At 51.8% G+C, this 16,816-nt stretch overlaps 5 protein-coding genes across 5 annotated transcripts; 3 read left to right on the top strand and 2 right to left on the bottom strand.

The window, feature by feature from the left end:
- Positions 1-85: 85 nt before the first annotated feature.
- On the top strand, positions 86-1,096 carry PV06_08964 (uncharacterized protein). Its single transcript, XM_016410357.1, has 2 exons — positions 86-451; positions 507-1,096. The coding sequence occupies exons 1-2, from the start codon at positions 118-120 to the stop codon at positions 749-751; spliced, it is 579 nt and encodes a 192-aa protein (XP_016259379.1). The 5' UTR covers positions 86-117; the 3' UTR covers positions 752-1,096.
- Positions 848-1,748, bottom strand: PV06_08963 (uncharacterized protein). The gene has a single exon (XM_016410356.1). It carries the CDS (start codon positions 1,599-1,601, stop codon positions 900-902), a length of 702 nt encoding a protein of 233 aa, XP_016259378.1. The 5' UTR covers positions 1,602-1,748; the 3' UTR covers positions 848-899.
- A 203-nt stretch (positions 1,749-1,951) lies between these two features.
- PV06_08962 (uncharacterized protein) lies at positions 1,952-4,086 on the bottom strand. The gene is made up of 3 exons (XM_016410355.1): positions 3,612-4,086; positions 2,442-3,561; positions 1,952-2,390 (listed from the first exon to the last, which is right to left on the bottom strand). Exons 1-3 carry the CDS (start codon positions 3,773-3,775, stop codon positions 2,121-2,123), a joined length of 1,554 nt encoding a protein of 517 aa, XP_016259377.1. The 5' UTR covers positions 3,776-4,086; the 3' UTR covers positions 1,952-2,120.
- A 4,891-nt stretch (positions 4,087-8,977) lies between these two features.
- Positions 8,978-10,829, top strand: PV06_08961 (uncharacterized protein). The gene is made up of 3 exons (XM_016410354.1): positions 8,978-9,692; positions 9,772-10,351; positions 10,414-10,829. Exons 1-3 carry the CDS (start codon positions 9,162-9,164, stop codon positions 10,695-10,697), a joined length of 1,395 nt encoding a protein of 464 aa, XP_016259376.1. The 5' UTR covers positions 8,978-9,161; the 3' UTR covers positions 10,698-10,829.
- Positions 10,830-14,444: 3,615 nt separating this feature from the next.
- On the top strand, positions 14,445-16,720 carry PV06_08960 (uncharacterized protein). Its single transcript, XM_016410353.1, has 3 exons — positions 14,445-15,438; positions 15,524-15,725; positions 15,813-16,720. The coding sequence occupies exons 1-3, from the start codon at positions 14,652-14,654 to the stop codon at positions 16,531-16,533; spliced, it is 1,710 nt and encodes a 569-aa protein (XP_016259375.1). The 5' UTR covers positions 14,445-14,651; the 3' UTR covers positions 16,534-16,720.
- Positions 16,721-16,816: the final 96 nt, after the last annotated feature.

Here is a 16,816-nt window from a genome sequence, read left to right as displayed (position 1 = left end):
AAAAATCGGTTAAACATCGGCCATAAAATCTCTCCACTTAAAGATCTTGGGCAACGATTCAATGATCATGAGATTTCCAGGCGCAGTTGATGCTAGGTCAACACCATCACAACCACCATGGCCGACGATACACGAGAAGAACAAAATGTGACTCCAGATGACCCAGCGCAGCCCGCGCGCCGTCCAAAGCGACGACACGACATCCCTAAATCTCAAGCCCAGAAGATGTGGGATGCGCTCGGGAGCCCGTCAGATCCTGCAAATGAAATGCCCGGAGGTACATACAATTCAGCTGGCGGCAGACCGGCAGAGGTGTCTTGGAAGGATGCATTCAAATTCTCGTATCAAGGTAAAGGCCCAGCCTGGTATCAGACACCTTGTGCGAGAGATTCCTTGCTGGTCGGCATCGCTGCTGGGGGCGGAGTTGGAGGCTTGCGATTTATTTTAAAAGGTATTTGGCAGTAACATGAGGCTATTGCTGGATCTCAAGTCTGACACAATGATAGGACTTTCGTCTATGTTGGTGACCTCCAACTGGGCAGTCGGGGGGTTTGTGCTCACAGCTAGTGGCATGTACGCCTGGTGCGAACGTAGACGAAGGGAGGAGCAGCGAGGCATTGCTCAAGCTGTTATTGGAATGAAAATGTTACAAGAGAAGAAAGCCCGAGAAAGAGCTGCCGCAGAAGCAAAAGCGAAAGAAGAGGAGGAAGCTCTGAAAAAGCAGAGCCAGAGATGGTACAAGTTCTGGTGAGAAAAATTACTGTCTTGCTTATCATGCATCTGCAGGCGTTCTGGGATGATAATGTACACTATTTGCTGCTGGACGCAGTTAGCGCATCTGAACGTTGGAATATCTCGAATATTTTGAAGACTGTTTCATCGCGGGTGTCCTGGGAAAATCAACCATCCTCAAAATGGACGCGGACACTTTTGCGTGGAGAGTTATCAAGAGACGGCACATCCTCTCTATCGCTTATGAAGCGTTTTCTCCTCTCACTTCTCTGTTGCCTCGCTTCGCGTGCCTCTCGATTTTTATACTCCTCCAGTTGTTGTTTCCTCCGTCGCGATCTGGACCATGCGATAGCAGGCGTTGGGCGAAAACCAACCCCGTTGATGCCATAGAGATCATCATCGGGATCATCAGGGTCATGTCCAGTAATTTCAGAGTCGTGCCAGAACTGGTCTGATAGTTCTTTTGCTAGTGGCGGGGATCCTGACCTTGAAGTTGTAGCTAATGGTGCTGTTGATGTGCTTTGTGATTCTCCCTTCGCCGCTAGAGATGCTTTTGAAGGCGACTGCGGCGGCATTCTAGTCTTTGATGATAGATCCATTCGCATACCGTCGGTCAAGCTTGCAGTAAGGCCAGACAGTTGCGGTGCTTGACACGGTCGCGGGGATGATGATGTGCGATCATGCTGCAGTGTGAGCAGGTCATTGTCAATGTCCAAGTCGTCGAATTTCCTAGCGACTTTCGTCCGTGGACTTCCAGTCTCCTGCTCGTCGACATCGGGTGTCAACAGTTGTTGGGAAAGAGGACCTCTTGTTTCCCGATGGTGATCTTGCTCACGCTTTCTTTTCGGTGAAGCTGAAGCTGATGCCATATTCGTAGTAGAAGTGTGGGGTACGGCGGTAGACTGCGAGAACTGAATCACCTTCGATCTGTGATAGAGAGGGACTTAACCTATCAAGGTAGATGAAGGCGACGTAAGATCGACAACCATGTTCAACCTGGCCATTCGATTAAGAAATCGAAAGTTAATCACCGGAACCATACCAGCTCATCCTGCTCTCATCGGTGAAGCATGGTCTTGATTGGCGGTCCGTGCTGCGATAGAAAATCTATCAGAATTTGGTCTTAACAAGAACGGCGGGATGGAAAAGCCATGAGGAAAATATTGAGAACTGCGCCGACTTTAACTCACAAATTGGAAAGAAGCTACGATGGGTCGGGTGTGCACGTCGTGAGCAAGTAGCGATGCCCTTAGGTATTGTTTATGGACTTCTACTTGTACACCTTTGATTCATGTCTGGATTCTTGCCCATGTACAAAACACCATCCAGCGAAACCAACATAGCAACCATTTCCTACCAACGCCATGCGCATAATCTCATTTCGTCCGTTATTCTGACTTGGACTTCTTCTTCTTTTTCTTCTCTCCCACTTCACCATCCGTGTCCATAGACTTGCGCTTCTTTTTCTTCTCCTCGCCGTCAACCTCGCCGCCTTCAGACTTTCGCTTCTTGTCTTTCTTCTTCTCCTTGCTGTCCTTATCCTTCTTCTTCTTTTCCTGCTTTTGTACAGCAGTAGGCTCTGCGTCAAACATCTCGACATCAGCTTTGGATGGCTCATCTATGTCCATGTCTGCAAGGATTTTGTCCATTGCGGATTTCTGTACAAAATCATTAGCTTACGCATATCGGTAGAGGCGCACGTCACATACCATTGCAACTTCATTTTTCGTGGGCTGAGCTCCTGAAGCATAGAAGTCAAGTCGCTCTTCGACTTGCTTCTTGAGTGCCTGCCCATATACTGTTGACGGTGTCTCGGAGAAGTTGTCGATTCTAGAAGCAATGGAGCATTTGTTGGCCAAGAAGCGAGATATCCTGCCCTTGTTCTTCTGTCCGGCGCGGCCAATGTATGAGGAATGGTAGAGAAGACCATATTTCGGCGTGTTGCCTTTTGTCTTCAGGGCTCTGAAAAGAGCCTTCTCGGCACCCAAGATCTGCACGGTCGAGGCTGGGTACTTGGAGAGATTCGTCAAACTACCAGCATGTGAGATCAGCCGCGCACCGACAACCTCTCCAATCAGGGCTGCTAGGTTTGGCGCTACCACGCTCATCTTGGAAACCAAGTAGCTGTAGAGTGTCTTTCTGTACTTTGCAAGGCTGACAACACGCTCAGCAAAAAGTGTAACATTTTCCATGTCGGACACCGAGATTTCTTGACCCATACTTGTCTTTGCGGCGTCAATGATACTCTTTGCGACGTCCTCGTCGTCGTCAACCACTGCAGCGAGATCGTGCAAGCTTTCATCAGACAGGGTCCTCTTGTCCTTGACGAACAAAGCGACCTGTGCGTATTTGTTGTTTTCCGAAACGATCTTGACTAACTCGGGGAAATGCCACGAGTACCATTCTCGCACACGCATGGAAAATGTGTTGATCGCCTTGTCAAGCTGGTCTAGAATGGCGATGGCTTGAATGATGTGGTTGTCGTTCTTCTGAACGGAGAACTTGACCTTGGCTCTTGAGTACGCATGACCCAGACCAAGCTGTGCCGTTGCAGTGTCACCTTCCCGAAGTTGCTTGAGAAGTTTCTCAGAGTGCAGTCTAAGCCCTCTCAGCATGTCTTGAACTACCTCGCTTGTATCGCCAGTTTCACATTCAAGGCTGGGAAACGCGGTCTTGATACTGCTGGCCAGGATCTTGTCCGAAACACCCAGGGTGACTTTGTTCTTCTTTCCGGCTTTTGGGAGATTGAGCTCGAGGAAGGATTTCAGGTAGTCGGACGCAATGCCCTCGGAGATGTCATGGAGCTCTTCAAGCGCTTGTTTTCCATTCCTTAGAAGGTTAGTGATGGCTTGACACTTCCCACAGAAGGACCCGCATACTCAAACGGTAGAAAGCTGACCAGATCGACCATTTTTCCGAATCGCGCGAGATCTTGCACACTGTCTTGCACTTCCTTCAACCTATTGCCCACGGTATCTTGCTGGTGTGCGACCTTGAAGATGGAGTAGCCCATCGGGCCTTCGTGGAGGAGATAGTCGGCCATTTTTAATTGACGCTCAAACGGCCAGGCGTCGGTATGTAGACCGCTGACTCGACTAAGAATACAGTCCTTCGAATATTGATCGCTAAGATGTGTCCTAAAAGAATACTGTGGTGTGCTTTGGTGGACGCAAGCTACATTAACGCTGCCGCAGAAATTCTCATGCTGGAAGAAATTCCGGCCTTGAAATTTGGAGAAGAATTTCGCGGGCTCCTTGGCAGCCAAAGCAAAGTAGAAACTGCTCTGAGTTCACGTGCGACTCACCCCGAGCGTGCCGCTTTTATAACCACTCACCTGCCCCTCTAGGATTTACCTTCACACTCACCCTTCATCCTGAACCTGCTCCACCGCATGCAGCGCCAGCCAGGACCCAAATATGGCAGCGCGTGACCCTTTCCCTCTCTGACGCCTCTTCGACTTTCGACCACTTTCTCGTCCCCTCGCTTAGACAGACACTCCCTCCTAGCCAATAGAGTACAACACCCCCCTTCCCGACCTCTCAGGCCGCTAGCTTTCCTCCTCCTCCTCTAGCAGAATGTAATCCCTCTCCCACCATGAATCACGTACTCTAGTCACCTCCAGCACCGCCATGAGCTGTGTCAACAGGAACTCGCGGCGGACGAACTGGTCCTTGCTCGTGTTCAGGCCAATGGTTAGGACATCAGTTATGGGCCGGGTAGATGGGACAGGCGTCCCGTCGCAGCAGGTGTCCTGTGATCCCCCCCGCAGCCTAGGTGGAACGTCCTGGAGATCTCATTGTCCCAGGCTCGTTGTCCCAGGACAGATTCCACACTAGAACGGCAAATCGCGGGGTATTCCTAAACCAGACATGCACAAATCGATCCCTAGGATTAGATTTGCAAATATCACCTTAGTGAGGGAGTTGTTTGAGGCCACTTTTCTGACTAAGCTGCTGCCTGTCGGAGGTGCCCTAGATTGGCCGCTGGCTGAAAGTTGGAAAGCAAGTGGAAGATGAACGCTATTCTACCCTATGAAAGTGATAAAGAACGCCTGTTTCTGTAATGCACTGCTTTTTCCACTGTCACGAGTTTCTTCTCAAAACTAGTATATGACACGTTCATTGCCCACCCGGTCGTGACTCAAAAAGCGCCATGTAAATTGCCCTGGATCCTTGCTCATGATGAGAATCTATAACCGTCGTCATCAACTCGCCATTTGCAGAAAGTAGATACGGGACTCAGAAATTAGCTCGAAAACACATTGTTTTACACTGCTCCCAGATCCACTGACCTAAACGGCAGCGGTCGGGTGCAGGTCTAGGTTCACGATTGTTTGAGCACACAATTCATCACAGTCCCTCGAAGAGAACAGGGCGTTACCTGAAGTCCTCACTACAGCTTTTGCTTGGAGAGGAGAAAGGGTTGAGGAGAGGATGAACCCTTGCTTAAATAGCTGCAAGCTCCCTAGGCGCGGCTTGGCGCGGGTACCGCCAAGAGGCCTCCCCGTCTTCGTCTTCGCCCCCACTGGCAGAACGCTAGGCAACCATTTAGCAGTTGTGTATGGGAACACAACTCTCACCAGCCTACTCCGAATCATTGTTTGAATTGTTTTCCTTTTTCGATTTCGGACGACAATTACTATACGCGGTAGAGCTATACACCTTAATCTTCACGATCCGTCTCATGGACCTTCCCAGGTAGATCATCCTAGAAGACGGACACGAAAAGAAGAGTAGAGGAGAGAAGACGGAGCCAAGAGCACCGTATGTATCGTAGTTTATTTGTGTGAGAACTGTCCATTGCTATGTGCAAGGTCTTCAGACTTGTCACACTTACACAGGTATTCCAGTTGTCTGATAGCAGCTCCACCCTGTCACCAGCTCTTCTCCCTGTTGAGAATAGAGGGAATTGCTTTGTGTCCACACGTTGCCCACCCAAAATGATATCGGCATTAACCTTGAAGACACTCGTCTCATCGCTTGGGATCTGTCTGAGGGTTTATTCCTGGCGAGACGTTAAGTACATACCCTTGACTCTAGTTGCTAATTAGATGCAGGAATTGACGATGCATGGAGCCCACAACCTAGACTCGAATGTCAGCAAAGTTTCACAAAGGAAGGAGCTGCTGAACGGATACTCGGACGGGATGAGATTGGGGATTGACCAATAATGATGTGTTGAAGAGTCAACAGGAGGCTTTGGACAGATCTTGGCTTCACCAGCATGCTGGCTACTGACACTCCGCACCACGAGAAGGTGTCTGTCCTTTGCGGAGCAAAAAAGAGCCAAAAATTGGTGCCACTCTCCCAGTCGGGTTCACCGAGGTCCACGCGCGACGCGGGCTGGGCTGGTGTGTTTGTCCTCTCGGTATAAGCAATGTAGTGAAGATTTCAGGCCATAGGTAGCCACCTTGCGGTGACGAACCTCACCCTGTTCTTTTTTTCCTCATCGAGGCACACCGGTATGGAGAGAAGAAAAGAAGAAAGAAAGAGTAAGAGGGAACGAAACGCGGATAACTTCTCGGCACCTAAGTGAGAAGGAAGGCGCGAAACCAGTACACTCTACGCAATCTGAGAATTTAGGAGAAAGGCAGGTGCACCACCTACACCCAAGGTTGAGGTCAACCTTAGGGCTCCTGAACAAGCAATGCGAACTTGGAAAGGAATTAAGGAACTTCATAGCAGCAAAAGTTTCGTCTTATTAGCACACCACCACAGGCGCACAACTGGGCTTGGATAGCCTTCGTACTGCAATTCCATCATTGCAAGCATCATTACTCATGCTGTCGTGATAACGCTCTTCTGTGACCAACTTTGCACTACTGAGGCCAATTGAGCATCGTGATTTTACATCGTTCTTTTGCACAGTACTTCAGAACAGCCAAGAAGTCGAATAGCCAGACCACGTCGCCAATCTGAAGATGTGTACAGTACTGGATCAGTTGTCTCATTTCTTCCTGCAGCAACACCAATCCACTTGCCTCCACCCCTTTTCCCTCTTGGCTGCCCAGGCGGTGCATTCGCAGCGAATGACTCTTGACCACGTGCTTCTGAATCAGAAGGCATTCAACTTTTTGGGTCTGTCCAGGTGTTGATGGCATCGCCAAGGCCGCGGACGGCCCGCAATGCTGAGGTGAGGCTACGGAGAGCGGGACAGGCTTCATGTCCCTACGAGGAACTTACTGGAGGGCAGGCGACGTCCTGATAACTTTAGGCGGGTAGACGATAGACAGTGCTATACAGGGAACTCAGTCAAGCCGTTATCCCGCGTGTCGTATTCAGCAACCAGATTACGATAGCATTCAAGCCATGTTGTTGTTGTTGTCACTGGGCCAAAGGGAAAGAGGTATAGAGTATAAGTGAGTGCAGCACGAGGCTGTAGTAACGGCAGACATCTTCACAGCCTCGAGCGATTCAGCTGCCAGGCGCTTAGGTAGGTATCATTGCTTCGAGCCTTGTGTAATATGGCGGAAGGCTGACTCAACGGTGCGGGTGGAGAAATCCTACTACAAAAAATAGCAGTCAAAAAATATCCAATACATTTCTTACGGCAAAGCATCTCTTATTCTCTGCTACGGCTGACTCGGGAAAGGGAGCTGATAGATGCTTGTATCACGTGAGTCACAGAGTTCGCACCCGATTCGGGTGAGACGGGGGTGAGCACAGGGCGGCATCACCTCTTCCGAATTAGGGGTGAGTTTAGAGCAGTTTTTACTCTGCTTGGCAAAAGCTCAAAGAACCGTCCAACTGCGCACGCAGACGGCGCCGCTTTAACAGTCTCTAGAAGCGTCTCATCCTACGATCGATTTATTATTGCGCTCTTCACTCATCGTTGCAGTAACTATCTTGATTTCTATGGAATACTGGAGTCCCTTATCAGTACGCCATGTTTTGTTCTCAGGTGAGTTCCATTATTGATTAGCGATAACAACAATGAGGACTTCATTTGGTACCCCTAATGCAGACCTCTCTCACACACGACCACCTTCTGGTCAAAAGACTTGCAACGACTTGCCCAATACGTTCCCGGAGATAGATGCACTCCGGGACCCCAAGCTGGGTGTTGAGAACTCGTCATCGGCAGTGGACATAATCTAGACGAGTACGTCCTTCGGCGACCAGACACCGGACTTTGGTCGAGATGTCGATCAACCACCCTATGCATTTCCGCCTTTTTATCATCTAGATGCTCTATCTCCGGGATCTACCGATCCCTACATGCACTCAGAAAGGCAACTTCTCGATGATTTTGTCGCGGGCCCTGAATGGGAGTCTTTCTTCTTGCGCAGGCCAGAGATGGGACAACAATCGGACAGTCTCTCGGGAGGTGCCCAGGCGCCCGCAAATGTCCACTCACAGCACCTGGTCTAATTTGCAGGATCAATGTTCGAGTATTATGATGCATTTGCACTCAGATCCAGCGTCAGAGTCCTTGTCTTTAAGATCAGGTACTCACCAATGGCCACATCCTCCCCCCATTTTTCCTCGTAGCCAGCTTCCATGATTCCGCCTCATGGTGATCTTGCACAAGAGCTCTTGCCGGATACTTGGCCAACAACACGTCAGTGGAGGGTCGTGGAGATAGACCATGCCCCGAGGGTTTTCAGGAGTCGCCACACCCTGTCCGCATCCTTGGGGGAACAGGTATGAGGCAATGCCAAATGTTTGTGCCATTAGCTAGTCTGACGGCCTCTTCCTCTGTATCAAAGACATGCAAAGCTAGGAAAGGAGACGATTTTGGACTTGTGACCACGATATCCTCGGGAAAGGAGAGTCTTGTCGAATGTATCATATACTGAACCCGAATGCCATGCCCGCCTTGTCATAGTTACCTCCTCCACTGGTGATGGTGCAGAGCGTCCCGGCCGGGTGCTATCACGGCCACCGTCATGCAGCCTAGAGTTCTTACCTGTGGTAAGTGGGAAACGTCGTCATGAACACCACCAGGATCCGGACCAACGCACCCTGGCCTTACGAGTCTACGACTATTGTCTAGAGATAAGGAATGCGCACCGCCATTTGATAACATGACTTTCTTGCCGGTGCCAACGGCCCAAGCATGGAACCCGGGATACAGTGTAACTCAACCACACGGGCCACATCCAGCCGGAGGCTGACGTGAAAGGTGTGCAGCTCTTGTTCACGGTCAACAGCTGTCGAAGACGATCCTTAAGATGGAGTCGGTGCCAACTTTGTTAGGCGAATGCTGTTAACATGGGTGATCCGGATGGCGGGACCGGATCAGATTTGCCGGTCTCGGTAACGCCATTCATTCGCTCTCGTCTTTGCATGCAGAAGGACCAGTTATCGTGCTTGGCATAACATACCCACCCCTATCGCTTGCTGGATGCAAGGTAAACAGCCTACCTCGCAAGTCTTTGGCCTACTTACGATCCAGGTAGCGGACAGTATTCAGTTTCGCTCCCAAACATGGCGCCCAGCCAGTTTCCCGTCAAGGATCCAGCACCCTCCGTGTGGACGGCCTCGCCTCATCCTCTGGACGACTACCAGTCCACAATTGAATTACCAGGACAGTGTGACGTGTTGATTGTCGGTTCAGGTTTCGCTGGTGTTTCTACAGCATACCACATCTTGAAGGATGACCCGGATCCCTGGTCGATAGTGCTTCTTGAAGCACGAGCTCACTGTTCAGGTGCGACAGGCAGGAATGGAGGTCACATCAAACCGGACACGTACTATAGCGCTCCAAAGTACGAAAGGCTCTATGGCACGAGGCAGGCAGCGGAGCTACAACTCTTCGAGAGCTCGCAAGTTTGGGCCGTGAAAGAGTTGGTGGATCGAGAAGGCTTGGAGTGCGACTTTCACTTGACTCGGGCACTTGATGTCTACCTCGATCCAGATCACGCCGCTCAGACGTACGAGGCGTACCAGAGAATGCTCAACGATGGTTACTTCGACTTGAGGGATGTCTCTTACACGGGTAAGTCAGACGCTGAGCGGGTAAGTTCCTGAGCCCCTGCCGAATGGGAGACCATATACGTTCAGAACGTTAGCTAACGTCCGGTGGCGAATGTCGTAGATATCGGGTGTCAAAGGAGCACAATGTTGCTTCAGCTTCACGGCAGCACACCTGACTCCAAAGCTACTGGTGTTGGGCCTACTAGAGCGTCTTATTAACCAAGGCCTCCAAGCCTACGCCCACACCCCGGTGGTGAAAGTCTCCCCAAGTAGGGACAGCGCCGATTTTTGGACTGTTTCAACCACTCGAGGAGACATCAAAGCACGGAAGGTCATATTTGCCACGAATGGCTACACTGCCTCATTGCTGCCTCAGTACCATCGAAAAATAGTTCCCGTCCGGGGAGTATGTAGCCACATCACGACACCAAACGGCAACTATTCGCCCCATCTCCCTAACACTTATAGTCTGCGTTTCGGTGGTGCCAACTACGATTACTTGATCCCGCGGGCAGACGGCAGTATCGTGGTGGGCGGTGCCCGGCAGACCTTTTTACACCATCAAGATCGATGGTTCAATTCCGTTAGCGACAATGAACGTATGGTACCGGACTCGGAAAGGTACTTTGACGGCTACATGCAGCGACACTTTAGGGGCTGGGAGGCCAGCGGAGCGTCTACCGAGAGAGTTTGGACCGGCGGTAAGTCATCATTGCTGAGTAACCGGGCAGGTGACACGAAGGCTGATCAATGACCGAGATAGTGATGGGCTACACATCTGATTTTATGCCCCATGTTGGTGAAGTTCCGACCAAGCCTGGGCAATACATCATTGCAGGGTTCTCAGGTCGAGGTATGCCTTACATCTTTTTGGCAAGTGAAGGCCTGGCCCGGATGGTCAGGCATGAGACCCGATACGAAGAGACGAAATTGCCCTCTGTCTTGAAGTCTACGAGAGAGCGACTAAGCAGCTCAGAGAGCCCTCTCGAAAAGGAGTTTGGGACCGTCTGGAAGGACCGCGCGCAGACGATCCCTCCCCGGCTTTAGGATGGAATGGCTATCTTAGATGACCTTGTCCAAGGTTCTAGCTCTTCGAGTTAATGCTTACACGATGAAGAAAGAGCACAGGCGAGTGCCAATATTATTCTGATGCTTGCAGGAACGTGTAGTCGCTACGGCGTCAGCCTGACCTCTATGCAAACGGACCCAACTAGGCCCCGACGATGCCTTGCGCCATCTTGGGGAGTGTGTCTGCGATGACTCGCATGTCCACACCAGCCATCTCGAGGCACGGCTCCTTTTCGTAGATAGTGCAATAGGCCCCCTGAAACCCTGCCTTGACGGCCGCCGACACATCCCACATGTGTGCGGCCGCGAACCACTTCTCATCATCTACACCCAACTTGTCGAGCACGGATCGATATGAGGCTGGGCGAGGCTTCACCACCCCGGTGCTATCACAGCTGATGAAGTTCTCCAGGGGCATGTGGACCCCGGCGCGTTCGAAGTAGCCCCGAACGCGTTGAATGTCGCCCGTCGTGAAGCACCACACCGTGAATCCGGCGTCACGTAATATCTGGAAGGACTCGAAGCAACCAGGCCGCAGTTGAAGACTCGAGTAGCCCTGCACACAGCGTTCGCACTCTTCCTCGGTAGCAAAGGAGCGAGGGTCCGTGATGCCCGCAAACCATAGCGACCGATAGAACATCGACCGGAGCACGGATTGATATGGCTTGTGGCGCTCCGATATCGACAAGAATGTGAACTCGAGCTCCGCGAGCGTCTGCCACGTGAATCCAAAGTGCTTGGGAGTGATGCAGTGCTGCCGTAGTCGGGCCCCGAGAACCTGGTCAATGCAGTCGTAGTAGGCATCAAACGAGACGCAGGTACCCACGATGTCGAACACGACGTGCTTCTTCTTGGTCGACATGTTTTACAGGTGGTCTGTCAGCGGGCCAGTCGGAGTAATCGCAATGTGGCTGGTACAAATAACAGTTGGGATATGTTGCGCTGTGTCGACTCTCTGGGCGAACAAAAGCCAACGAGAAACCCTGACAACACTCGATATATATATTTAAATGGTCCAATGTGTAGAATTTGAACGATAGGGTTTGACCTCGTGAAGCACATGGGCTTATCAGAAGATCCAAAGGAACCTTCTCAAGGGGAATGTCATCTCGTGAGCAAAGTCGTGAACATCCGCACCCAAGTCCCTACCAAACCAGCCTTGACAAGCTTCACGAGGCCTTGACGGTAAGTGGGACCGGCAACTGACATTGTGCCGGTCTGACCAGACCAAGGTCCCCACCACTTCGGCCATGGTGCATCGTTGCTGAGCTGGAGATTGTTTTTAACAGCAACCGATAGATAGCATCGAGCACTGGAATAAACTGGCCTCACGTGAGCCACAGTGCCCTCAACATGCTCATCATTGCTTGAGGGCAACGGAAAGCTTGAAACCCCGTCGAAAAGGAATGTTATCTCACCTCGATAAAGGTGCATTCTGGCCGCGCCCAATTCGCTTGAATTTCTTGTGGCAACACCATCGTCCGGTGTGAGTTCAGCGTCGTCTTTATCTTTCATCGCCGCATAAAATCGAGGGTCTTAGCGAGGTCAGTAGTCTTTTCCCGCCATGGTCCCAAGTGCAATTCAGGATGATGTCGGCGCCCATGACGACTCGACGGGTCATTGCATTCTCCCCGTCAAAAACCCATTGACGTCGTTTTGGTTGAAAGAACCCCATGAACTGGGCGACTACAGATCGACTCCAGACCTCCCCGAAAGGAGCGACGTGGTCATCATTGGAGGGGGCTACGCTGGGGTGGCCACGGCTTACCACTTGTTGAAGCAGAGCCCGGGGGAGAATTTCTCCATTACTCTTCTCGAGGCTCGAGGGGTTTGTACGGGTGCCACGGGACGCAATGGGGGCCATCTCCGACCAGACATGTACGGTCATATAGGAAAGCACATGGCCCGCGCCGGGAGGGAAGCCGGGGCAGAAGTGGCTCGATTCGAGGTTGACAATATGTGGGCGATCAAAAAGGCCATCGAAGATGAAGAAATCGAATGCGACTTTACTCTGACGAGGAGTGTCGACGTCTGGTGTAATGAGGAGGGAGCAAAAAAGGCCAAAGCTGCGTACGACTTTTTGGTTAGCCAGGACCTCGAATACATGAAGGATGTCTTCTTCATCACTGATCCCAGCCAAGCCGAAGGGGTAGGTTCCATGGACTAGGATGACGCGCGCTTTCTTGTCTCTTATCAATCATTGCTAATGGGCTGTTATAGTATTCAGGTATCAAAGGGGCCAAGGCTGCTGCCTCCTTCACAGCCGGAACGGTCTGGCCGTACAAATTCATCCTCAGTCTCCTGCAGAAGATCTTACAGACAGGTCGCTTGAATCTACAGACCAACACCCCGGTAACCTCAATCCGGCCTGACGAGGATTGCCTTGATCTTGTCGTGATCGAGACGGAGCGCGGAGCGATTGTGACCCCAAAGGTCGTGCATGCTTCCAATGCGTATGTGTCCGGCGTGCTGCCGGAGTACGTGCACAGCATCATTCCATGCAAGGGCACTTGCTGCCACGTCGACACCTCCAAGGATTCCAGCAGCTCCGCCCGGGCGCCGCCGCCCTGCCTCACCAACTCATACATCATTCGTGATGAAAATCAGATCGTCTCATACCTGATCCCACGCACAGATGGCAGTATCATTGTCGGGGGCGCGCAAACGACGTTTCGACCATTTCGGTCCCAGTGGTACGGGAACATCGACGATAGCGTGCAAATTGACGCGGCCAAGGGCTACTACGATCACTACATGCAACGGACGTTTCGTGGGTGGGAAGACTCGGCAGCCGCAGTCTCCAACACCTGGACTGGCGTTATGGGCTATTCGTTCGACACGGCTCCCCATATTGGCCCCGTTCCATCGAGGCCTGGTCAATTCATCATTGCGGGATTCAACGGGCATGGCATGCCCGTCATATGGTTGTCGGCCAAAGGTCTTGCCGAGATGATTTTGGCCGACAGGAAAGGACAAAAAGTCGCCTTCAAAGAGACTGGACTTCCTCGACTTTTCGAAACCTCCCAGCTGCGTATCGACCGCTCACGGAAATATTCAGAGGAAGAAGGCGACATTCTGGGATCGGGGGCTATTTTCTTACCACGAGAGCCAACAAACGATCGAGGCCACGAGGTCAAGGGCGCAGTACATGGACGTGGACGAGACATCGCTATTCCGTATCTCGGCAAAAACGATTGAAGGACAAAACATAGCTGTAGCGATTTCTACTAGAATGGTCCATTACGCCAATGGCGATGAGGCAGTATTGTACGTAAAGTTTTGACGGGTTTGAGCTGCCTTAGACAAAGCCCGAGTCCACTTGGCCTTCGCTTTTCACCACCTCCATTCACTTCTCGCCGTCTGAACCGATGGTCAGAGTTCTCCATTTCGAACTCATCGGACGTCTCTGAGCATCTGCTCTCCATCCACCACAATACGGAGGACAGTACGTCCATGAGGACCGGCACGAGAACATTGCCGGTTCAGGCTCCACCAGTGTCCCGGAACCAATCAGCCTCTTTGCCGGGCTGGGTGCCGGTTGCCTGTCTGATACGAGAACGGGCGTCGTCATTCCACCTTCACGTTGATCTTCGTCCTCCGCTCAAAGAAGAGAGTGATCGACTATAGACGCTTGACCAACAAAGGGTGTAGTGTAGGTGTTGGCGAGGCCCCGGCTTCTTTGGACTGTGTAGAATCGAGATAACAACTCCTCCATCAATCGACGATCAGATGGACAACACTACAAAAGTGCCTGGGGAGATGGACGTGACTCTCCAGGGCATCAAATACCTTCAGAGCCCCCGGCAGGTCGTGAAAGGAATTCTTCTTTCTGCTCGGAAAGGGAGCGCCCACACTATTTGACATCGAGTCCAAGGCTGATTCCCGCACTCATCCTACACTTTGCTGGGTTCTTGCAGAAGGCAATCTTCCAGAATGTCGAATTCCGTGGCACCCATCGACGGACATTCCGTGGAACCCATTGACTTGGAAAAGTCCCCGGATTCCACCTTCGCCGACGGACACGACAACGACAAGGACTTTGGCACGCAGACCACCGCCGACCATTATGCAGAAACCGGATCCATCTATGACAGTGACTTCGAGGAGATCGGCCTGATGAAGCAGGGTCTTCACCAGAGGCACATTCAGATGATTGCTCTCGCGGGGTGCATTGGCGTTGGTCTCTTCCTCAACTCCGGACGAGGCATCGCCGCCGCGGGACCGCTAGGTGCTTTCCTGGCGTATTCCATCATGGGAGTGTTTGTGTCCTCGGTCGTGCTGACCGTCGGGGAGATGGGTGCGTTGGTGCCGCTCAGCGGCGGTGTCGTGAGATACGCCGACTACTTTGTCGACAAGTCCCTTGCTTTTGCCATGGGTTGGAATCAGATTTACTCGTACGCCGTTTCAATTCCCGCAGAACTGGTTGCGGCATCGGTGCTAGTGGAATACTGGACCACCTCCATTAGCAGTGCCGTCTTCATCACCATCTTTTCCGTCGCCCTTCTGCTCGTCGCACTGGTCTTTGTCAGGGTCTATGGAGAGATTGAATTCACGTTCGCGATACTTAAAATCATGCTCATTATTGGTATCAACATCATGGCCCTGGTTATCACCTGTGGCGGGGGCCCTGAGGGCGGAGCCATTGGCTTCCGATACTGGAAACACCCGGGGCCGTTTGTTCAGTATCTCGGTATCTCAGGATCTTTGGGTCGTTTCCTCGGTGAGTTAATAGGATTGATTCCAGTTCGTTTCGACCTCTTACGTGACTGTCCCTGCTGACACGTATGCGTGCGTTGCCTGAACAGGCTTTTGGAAGACCTTGGTCAACGCCCTATATGCATTCTCCGGCAGTGAGAACATCAGTCTCGCGGCCGCCGAGGTGAGGAACCCGCGCCGAAGTATTCCAAAAGCAGCGAAGCGTATCTTTGCGAGGATCCTGATGTTCTATGTCATCTCCATCTTTATGGTCGGCCTGGTCGTACCCTCGAACGATCCGCATCTGCTCAAGTAAGTATTCTCCCTATACCCTGGCCCCTCTCCCCCTGGTATTTTCTCTTCTACGGGTTTCGCTGACAAATATCATCACCACCTCAGGAGCACCGGCACAGCCTCACAGTCCCCGTTCGTCATCGCCGCAGTCCGCGCGGGAATCAAGGGGGTACCAAGTATCATCAACACCATCGTCATCACGTCCGCGTGGTCGTCGGCGAATTCGAATATGCTCGGTGGACCGCGAGTGCTCTACGGACTCGCCAAACACGGACACGCGCCTCGCATCTTCTTACGCCTCAATCGATTTGGCGTGCCATATGTGGCGGTTTCCTTCCTCGGCATCTTCATGTGTCTCGGATTCATGACGCTGTCGAGCAGCTCTGCCAACGTGTTCGGCTGGCTGCAGGACATGGTGGCCATCAGTACGATGGTGAACTTTATCCTAATTCTGGTCATCTACCTGCGCTACTACTACGCGACCAGAGCCCAGGGTGTCAACCGTCACACCGAGCTCCCCTGGGCAGCCCCTTTTCAACCGTACGCGAGCTGGGCTTCGGTCTCTTGCTTCCTGTTGCTCTACATAACCGGTGGGTTCAACACCTTCATCCACGGCCAATGGTCGACCGAGACCTTCGTCTCCAACTATCTCAACTTGCCCGTCGTGGGCATTCTGTACGTGGGCCACAAGTACTTGAGGCAAACCAAAATCAAGCCTCTCCCGGCCGTACCCCTTCGCAAATTTATCGAGCACGCCCAGAACAACCCGGAGCCTCCTCCAAAACCGAAGAAGGGCCTCCAGAAACTGAATATCTTGTGGGGTTAATGAGGAAAACGAGCGCCCGTAGGCGACGACAAGGCTCACGAGGTTATCTCGAGAGAGAGCCTTCCGGGACAATGTGGGGATCCTGTAGTATGTACAATGGCGAAGAAGGGACGAGCAGGGCTCTGCAAAGGAGTGTAACGAATGACTGAAAAGTTCTTCAGACGTCGACTTGTTGATGAAGAGAAATAGAAGACACGCTGATATCGTAGCCAATTCCCAATGTTTGCTACAGCAGCGGCTTCCGCTACGCTCAAGTCATGATTACTGTGCTCGGTCACTTCAT

This window comes from Exophiala oligosperma (assembly GCF_000835515.1).
Source record: "Exophiala oligosperma strain CBS 72588 unplaced genomic scaffold supercont1.9, whole genome shotgun sequence".
Classification (NCBI taxonomy): domain Eukaryota; kingdom Fungi; phylum Ascomycota; class Eurotiomycetes; order Chaetothyriales; family Herpotrichiellaceae; genus Exophiala; species Exophiala oligosperma.
The sequence above is the reverse complement of the archived record's forward strand: the minus strand, read 5'-3'. Positions and strand labels throughout refer to the sequence as shown.